The following is a 7757-nucleotide window of genomic DNA, read 5'->3' on the forward strand; positions in this document are numbered from 1 at the left end:
AGAACTCTCGGTGACCTTTCCGTCAGCTCCACACTCACTCACTCATTCTGTTCCAGGACAAAGGGGGCCAGCTCACCCTCACATTGTGGTGCAACCCGGAGGAAAAGTTTATTCACAGAGATCCCTGCACGCCTCTGACCTCCACACTTTCCTCTGTTCTCAGTTATTCAGTAGTGGGCCTAAATGTGTGCCCTGAAACAAAACATTCCTCATCAATATGGCACGTAGAGGATAAAATAAAGCTGCTCTGAACTGTTGCCAAACCTGTAAAAGATTCAATCAGGAAGTAAATAAACACAGCACACAGAAAAGAAGTTGGTCTGGTTTTGTTGTTGGTTGAATGACTGTCATTAATGTGTCCTTTACTTGCAGCATTTGTTTTATTATTCTATTATTCATCTCTTTTATTCTTAAAAAATAAGAAAGAAAGAAAGAAAGAAAGAAAGAAAGAAAAGGGAAAAAAATAGTCAACCTAAATAAAACTAAAAGTTATAATATTTAGTCGCAACTCCGTTTGTTTGTCCGAGAGATTAACAGAAACAAAGTAAAGCACAAAAAATAGCACAAAAAAGAATTTAAAATGACATATTTTTTAGATTATGGCTGCCATAATATAGAAAATAAATCATTTAAAATTATCTTTTGTGCTATTTATGTATAATTTTTTAAAAATAATAAAATAAATAAATAATTTAATATAATTGTTTTTTACTAAGTAACTGTTGCTCGCTCGTACAAACAAACGGTCCGTGTACCTTCGGATAATTCCTTTATTCGTTTTTGTTTTCAAAACGGAAAAACGAATAAACCGTTCGTTTTTTGAATATTACACCATATTCATGACAATAAAAAAACAAATGTGATACATATTTTTATGTTGTTTTCCTCAATATCTATTTAAATGCAACAAATAAATATACAATAAAACAAAAACGAAAAAAATAAGCTTTTTGATTCATAAAAACGTTTTGCTGTACCGGATGTTCCCTCCCTCTCGCTCTGCTGCCTGGCGCATACTGCAAATGTGGTAACGTTATTCATCAGTCATGGGGTCAGTGCTAAATGATCAAGCTGGAAACATAGTTAATATGATAAATAATGGAGCAACGTATTCTGATGTTTCCGTTGCTTTGGCGTCCATTGGAATTGAAAGAGGCAATTCCGTGTCCAGCATAAAAAAGTTCCTTGGCAGCCGCAACCTGGTAAAGAGGGGGCTTTTGTCCGATGATAATTTGGAGGTGGCAGTGGCCAGTGCTGTTCGAGAGGTATGTGTAGTTTTATAACTGATGCTACTCTTAAGGGATCTGTACATTTTCCGTCATTTTACAGCCAGACATATCCAGTTTAATGTTTTTATGTATACAGACTGGACCAACATTTGGGCGAAAAATGATGACCGGTTACCTGGCCTCAAAGGGACTGCGCGCTGCAGAACGCCGTGTGGGATCAGCACTGAGGCTTGTCCATCAACCTTACCACCAAGCTCGCTTACAGGTGCCTACTTTACAGCGTTATTTCTCCTGTGTCTAATTGTTTAATCACTCATTTACTCACTCACTCACTCACTCACACGACTGTGCTGTGTTATCCTTCAGGGAACTCTCTATAAGCTTAATGTTTTTTCTAGTGTAATACTATATTCCATCACCCTACACCAACCCCACGCCTAAACCTGCTCCTTACAGGAAATTTCAGCATTTTTACTTAATCAGAAAAACTGTTTTTGTATAATTTATATTAAGCTTGTTTACCCATCCACACAAGTCCCCATGTGTATTAAGTTCCCTCCCTACTGGAATATAAAAACAGCTACACACACACATTGAGTTTTTATGTTTTATGAGGATAGACAGTACATTGACTGATTTTTATACTTCTGAAACTAATGTATTCTATCCTTTAATCTTAAAACTACCCACCACAGAAAACATGTTTTTGCATTTTAAAAAACACCACTTAGTATGATTTATTGATCTTTTACATGCACAGACACACATACATACATATACAGCCTTAATCAGCTAGTAAACTCATAAATTGTCTACCATTTACATTCTCAGGGAGCACGGAACTTCAACCCAGTTCCATACAATGCAGAGTATTTTGGTCACAAATTACATATGGACCAAAACGAGAAACTCGTTATGTTTGGAGTTACGCATGTGGTAGGAGTTGATGGATACAGCAACAGAGTTGTTGGGCATGCAACCATGCCTATCAAGAACAATCTTACTATCTATGAGGAGGTATTCAGGTGAGTTGGTGTTTGTATGATAGTCATTCTACTCAATTTCATAGAGCAGTGAGCAGTTTGTAAATGCTTTCCTTAAATGTATTTCAGACCAGCCATTCTGTCCAATGGAATGTGGGATCAAGTGCGTGTAGACTGCGGGAAAGAATTTTACTTATGTCTGTTTATGCAAGAGATTCTATCTGCATACAGATATAATACAGCAAGAGAGCCTTACAAACAGACGCCTTCAACAAAGGTATTTATTTTTATGACTCATGTGTATTTTGTGAACCTTCACCTATTAAGTCATATATTCATATTTTATGTGTATAAAATGGTGGACTGCACAATTGTGATTTAACAGTTTTACTTAGAACCACAGGATTGAGCGACTGTGGCCCGAGATAAACAACCGGGTCAATTATCCCATTAAGGAGGCCTTGATTCAGCTGACAGATCAGGAAATTATAGACATGGAGGACCCAACCATTCGCTTTTGTGTGTCCAATCTTGCCTGCCAGATTGCCCGTATTGGCGTAGGAAGAGTAGTGGACTCATGGAATGCCCACAGAATTCCAGGTATCCTTATTATATGTATACTGTATATATGCATACAGATATATTTATTAGAACACTAGTATTTTCAGCAGCAAAACCATGGTTTTAAGTCAGTTTTTTTTTATCTTTTTGCTGTAGTGTCAGTAGGAAATATCAGTTTACATTTCCAAACATTCAACCATTAATTGTAATAATGCAATAAGATTTGTTTGCTCCACACAGAGATCTGATCATCATCGGTCTGTCTGGATTGACATGAAGAAACAGAACAAACTGAGACAGACTCAATCCAGAAGAGCTGTGCCAACGTCTCCAAGATGCTATTTTAGCAGTACTGTAGCTTTGATGGTTTCTTGAAGCTTCTTGGGAGACGTTGGAGCAAACAAAAATCTAATTTGATTATTACAATTAGTGATAAAATTTATGTTTGGAAATCTAAACTGATATTTCCTACTGACACACTACAGCAAAAGATAGAAATAACCCATTTAAAAATAATTTTTAGCTGGTGAAAACACTAGTTTTCCATTAATATTTGCGACCGCTGCATATAAACACTTAAATTCTCTGCAGGAAGAGGTGTCCCAAATGCCTTGGGGGAAGGTGGTTGTTTCAAAAAGATAAATGAAGACCTGCTACCGAATGCCACAGTCGCGGCAAACATGTACTTAGGTGAAATGGGATCTTCACTGACCACACCAACAATGTTTGGCATCTACCCTTTCTTAACAGAAGAGGACTGTGCATGTGCAGAGCAGTCCTTTATTGAAGAGTTTCCTGACCTGACTGTCCTATACAACAGTATAATTAACAATGACTACAGAAAATTTCAAGAAGCAGTTATGTGCCTTATTAATATTACTTGCAGATATTCAGATCCTTAAAGCAGGTCTACATTTCTCCATTCACTCTGTGTATTTTTAGTTTTAACTGATTATAGTTATGTAAATTATTAAATAAGAGGGTCTCAATGTTGGAAATTTAGTCAGTTAAGTGTTCTTGATAAACATTTAAATACACAATTTCCACCAATGTCGGTTCTTATTCAATCAAATCTACCTTCATGTACTTGCTTAGAACATTTATTAAACTGCATTCATTGAACAATGTTAAATACAATTTTCCTTGAAAATGAAAATGAGGGCAGACAAATAAAATATCTTAAAACATCAACAGTTCTCCCTTCTTTGCCCTGATGTAATGGAACATTGGTGTTACAGAACATCTCCATACTAACTAAAAATAGGTAAGGATTTAAGAACCTGGAACACTAAAATAAAAAAGACTCCTTTAAAGAGACATTATAAAACACATTTCAGTTTCAGACTAACTCTTTTACCACGTCGAGAACTGTTGACAGACCAGCCACCCGAATTATGTTAAGTAGAGAGCACTCAGATCTGCATTTCAAACACTGGTTGGAGGTTAATGCCCATTCTTCAATACAGACTCTACATCCAACTATGCTCCGGCAACATTGCGACAGCACTGGCTCATTGATGATCTCTGTAACAGAATGAAAGATGTGCATTAATACTGCATCAACCATTCAGTAGCCTATATTTTAACATGTTAAGGCAGTGTTTCTCAACCCCAGTTCTGGCGACCTCCAGCCCCAACTTGGCACATTTTGTAAGGGAGATATACAAAATGTGCAGAGCAGTGGGTTTTCAGGACTGGAGTTCAGAAACGCAGTATTAAAATATACTGGAATATTTATGTAGCAAAAAATAATTAAAAAGTGTTTCTTTGGTAAAACCTTAAATAAGTAAAAGAAAATCGGAGTTCATAAGTTTTTGTAACCAATAAAACTTTTTGTTTGGAATATGTTGGTTCAGTTCACTGCTTGACCACTGAGGCATTAGCATTCATAATCACCACTGCTGATGGATTGGCAAAGTAACTGGTAAACTGTTAACTACTGTAGCCAGTGACTAAGTTTAAGACTACAAAGTTTTTTTTTTGTTTTTTTTTTATAAAAGCAAGAAAATGGGTGATTTTGGCATCAAGTTACTACAGAATGTTGTGAAGTAGACGTTTGTCATGCATGTACAGTAGAAGCAAGAATGCAGCTGCTTTTCCATCATATGCTACTGCTTAAAGTCACTACTAATTTGCACACACATCTGTAAAAAGAATGTGTATGCAATCTATCGGTTCATTCTACACTCATATAAATTGCAGGTTTATTTTTCATAAACTCTAAACTGTGATGTTAATACATCAGACTCTTGGTCTTTCAAACCTCTACAAACAAGGCAGGTAAAAGCCTCCTTGAGCTGTGATGCCTGCTGCATGTTGATTTGACTTCTTTCTCTTGTGGTCAGGGTGGTGAGCTCTCTGAGTCTGAAAGAGACACTCTCTAGACCTTGAGATGCCTCTAACACCTCCTCGATTTTTTCCAGAATATCCTGCAATCCAGAATCTTCTTCCCTGCATAAAAGAATGAGGCAAATTACAGCTTGTAACTAGATCAATAATTATATGCACCAGTTTAAGTAACAAAGGCCCAGTTTCACAGTCAGGGCTTAGCTTAATCCAAGACTAGGCCTTAAGAGATATATGATTTTTAAATGCCTTTTATAAAAATGTCTCAAAATAAACATTACTGGTGTGTATCTTTAGACAAAACAATGGCAGCGACATTTTCAGATGTTGGTACAAATAACTTTCAGTTAATATGCCTAAAACATGCATTTCAATCCACCTTTTTCCTCATAGCGGAAGTATGCCTATGGGTGAGACAGACTTCCATTTCATTAGCCGCTATAAGTAAATAATGAGGAGAATAACAATGTACAGTAAACTGTAAAACTGTTTGCAGTACAAACCAGTGTGTTCTTAATTAAGATAACAGATTAAAATAATATGATAGGACTTCAATTGTCAATATCAATATCCGGCAGCAAAACAAACTGTTTTGTACAGCTAAATATAGCTGGATACAAATGAGACCGGAAGCTAGACAAATAGAATTTACAAATGGCGGCGCCCATTTTTACGTCAGGAAAAAGGTGGATATGAGACTAGTCTTAGTTAAAAGTAACAAAAACTATGAATAGATCCAATAAAATATCAATCACCTCATCCTTTTTCTTCTGTGTTGAAGCCTGGAAAAATGGCTTATGAGCATCGCGTTAATTTTTCTGGAGTTTTGTCTCCAATACTGGGAACCTTGAAAAGGCATGAAACTATTTTACTATTCATTCTCTTAAAGGATAACTCAAGTTGTTTTAAACCTGTATCAGATTATTAATTGCTTGTGCTTAACACTAAATAAGATATTTTGAAGAATGCAGGAAGCTAAACTTTCTGGTGCCCATTAACTCCCATTATGTTTTTTTTTTCAATACAATGGAAGTCAGTGGAGATCAGCAACAGTTTGGTTAGCAGCATTCTTAAATTACTGTATGTTCTACAAACACAAGAACTTCATGGAGGTTTAGAACAACTAAGCAAATAACATTGTATTTTATTACAAACTATCGGTGTTCATTTGTTACCTCGTGTTCCTTCTGAATCCATTATTTCATTCCAGTTGGAATCCAGTAGTACAGGGGATTCTGAAGCCCTAAGGTCAGCCTGAAGCTTCGCAACAATGCCCGGAACATTGGCCTCAGCTTCAGAGAACTTTACAACAACAACGCTTTTTGGAACTGGTTTTCCATCGACCACTTCTGCAACATTTATTGCTCTGAAATTTGGAAACAGATTCAACATTTGCTAAATTCTTAAGTTTTTAATTTACATTTAATCCTATTGTCATGACTTATTACAACAATTCCTAGGTGCAATAATAACATCATAAAGTAATAAATAAAAGTTTTCAAACCTTGTCCAAGTTCGGTTTGCACGTGGTGTTGTTGGGAAAATCGATCCAGATGTCCCTGGCCTGGCGAAAGAGAAATGCCGCTGACCTGGACTTGAAGTAAATGCTGACGTGGAAGGAGAGTTTTGTGGGGTCTCGACACTGTCACCATGGACTTCATAATGTGCCCTGAGGGTCAAGTCAATCGTGCTGAAAGACCCTTCAGCATTTGGGAAAATCGCAACATTAGAATCATCTGTCAAATAAAGGCTGTCACAGGTGACCTAAAACAAAAATAAAACAAAAACAATTATTCAAGGAAAATAGTATGCTATTTCAGACTCAGATATGTGCATTTTACTTTAAATGGGTTCTGTAACAGGCTTGTTACATCTATAAAAGTTCTGTATATGAATGCCAGTGTTTCCAGGGTATCTGCAGGATTTTTAAGCTCAAATTTAAGACTTTTTAAAACCTGCACAAATAAAATAATTACCATATGAGTGGGGTAGAAGGTCTTTGGTAACTTATCAAACTGTAAAAAGCATGATTTAAAGTAAAAAAAAAAATTAAGGAAATATTTTATTAAATATATATATATATATATATATATATATATATATATATATATATATATATATATATATATATATATATATATATATATTACATTCTTATTTGAATTTTTAGAATGCATTATCTTCTTGTTGATACATCAGTTCACATTTACAACTCTGATGCATGCACATTTATATTTGATATTTGAACAAGATATTTAATTGGCCTAATTGAACTATGGCCTGATCCAGGCCTAGTAGTGAAAACCTACCTGAAATATTCGTGAAATCTTCTCAGCACGCATATCATCTTCTTTAAGCGTCACTCTTTTGTTTCCGTGGTAAAGCACGTATGTGTCCATTTTCTAGGATTTTCGTGTTTAAGTCTAACGTTAACGTTATGTGGCTGCTGGGCATGCGCACATTAATATAGCTGTATTCGCTGAAGCTTGATCGCGCGCGCGAGAGAGCTTTACTTCCGGTGTTGTGTCGCAGTCTGTTCCCCCTATATTTCCGCTTAGTTTAGTGTTCCAGCTGCGCAAACCATAAATGGCGCAAACAGCGTTTAGAGCACGAACGTGTGCTCGTTTCCGCTTATCTT

General features: G+C 36.1%; 2 protein-coding genes across 3 annotated transcripts; one reads left to right on the plus strand and one right to left on the minus strand.

Annotated features, from left to right (window-relative positions):
- Positions 1–1015: 1015 nt before the first annotated feature.
- On the plus strand, positions 1016–3964 carry LOC127953773 (uncharacterized). Of its 2 annotated transcripts, none has more exons than XM_052553057.1 (6): positions 1016–1265; positions 1366–1494; positions 2061–2254; positions 2342–2489; positions 2608–2812; positions 3365–3964. In XM_052553057.1, exons 1-6 carry the CDS (start codon positions 1047–1049, stop codon positions 3673–3675), a joined length of 1206 nt encoding a protein of 401 aa, XP_052409017.1. In that variant the 5' UTR covers positions 1016–1046; the 3' UTR covers positions 3676–3964. The 2 variants fall into 2 exon arrangements, with proteins under 2 accessions (XP_052409017.1, XP_052409018.1); XM_052553058.1 differs by lacking the exon at positions 3365–3964 and adding an exon at positions 3014–3340.
- Positions 3965–4872: 908 nt separating this feature from the next.
- On the minus strand, positions 4873–7518 carry LOC127952346 (uncharacterized). The gene is made up of 5 exons (XM_052550728.1): positions 7429–7518; positions 6624–6883; positions 6295–6485; positions 5875–5965; positions 4873–5224 (listed from the first exon to the last, which is right to left on the minus strand). Exons 1-5 carry the CDS (start codon positions 7516–7518, stop codon positions 4978–4980), a joined length of 879 nt encoding a protein of 292 aa, XP_052406688.1. The 3' UTR covers positions 4873–4977.
- Between the last annotated feature and the right edge of the window lie 239 nt (positions 7519–7757).

This window comes from Carassius gibelio, chromosome B3 (assembly GCF_023724105.1).
Source record: "Carassius gibelio isolate Cgi1373 ecotype wild population from Czech Republic chromosome B3, carGib1.2-hapl.c, whole genome shotgun sequence".
In the NCBI taxonomy this organism is placed as follows: domain Eukaryota; kingdom Metazoa; phylum Chordata; class Actinopteri; order Cypriniformes; family Cyprinidae; genus Carassius; species Carassius gibelio.

Excerpts from the sequence above, each read along its gene's own strand:
- LOC127953773 (XM_052553057.1), top strand. The coding sequence starts at position 1,047 with ATGGGGTCAGTGCTAAATGATCAAGCTGGAAACATAGTTAATATGATA. Across the intron at positions 1,266-1,365 it reads TGGCCAGTGCTGTTCGAGAG|ACTGGACCAACATTTGGGCG; the intron begins GTATGTGTAGTT and ends TTATGTATACAG. Across the intron at positions 2,813-3,364 it reads GAATGCCCACAGAATTCCAG|GAAGAGGTGTCCCAAATGCC; the intron begins GTATCCTTATTA and ends AATTCTCTGCAG.
- LOC127952346 (XM_052550728.1), bottom strand. The coding sequence starts at position 7,518 with ATGGACACATACGTGCTTTACCACGGAAACAAAAGAGTGACGCTTAAA. Across the intron at positions 6,486-6,623 it reads GCAAACCGAACTTGGACAAG|AGCAATAAATGTTGCAGAAG; the intron begins GTTTGAAAACTT and ends TCCAAATTTCAG. Across the intron at positions 5,225-5,874 it reads CACAGAAGAAAAAGGATGAG|GGAAGAAGATTCTGGATTGC; the intron begins GTGATTGATATT and ends TCTTTTATGCAG.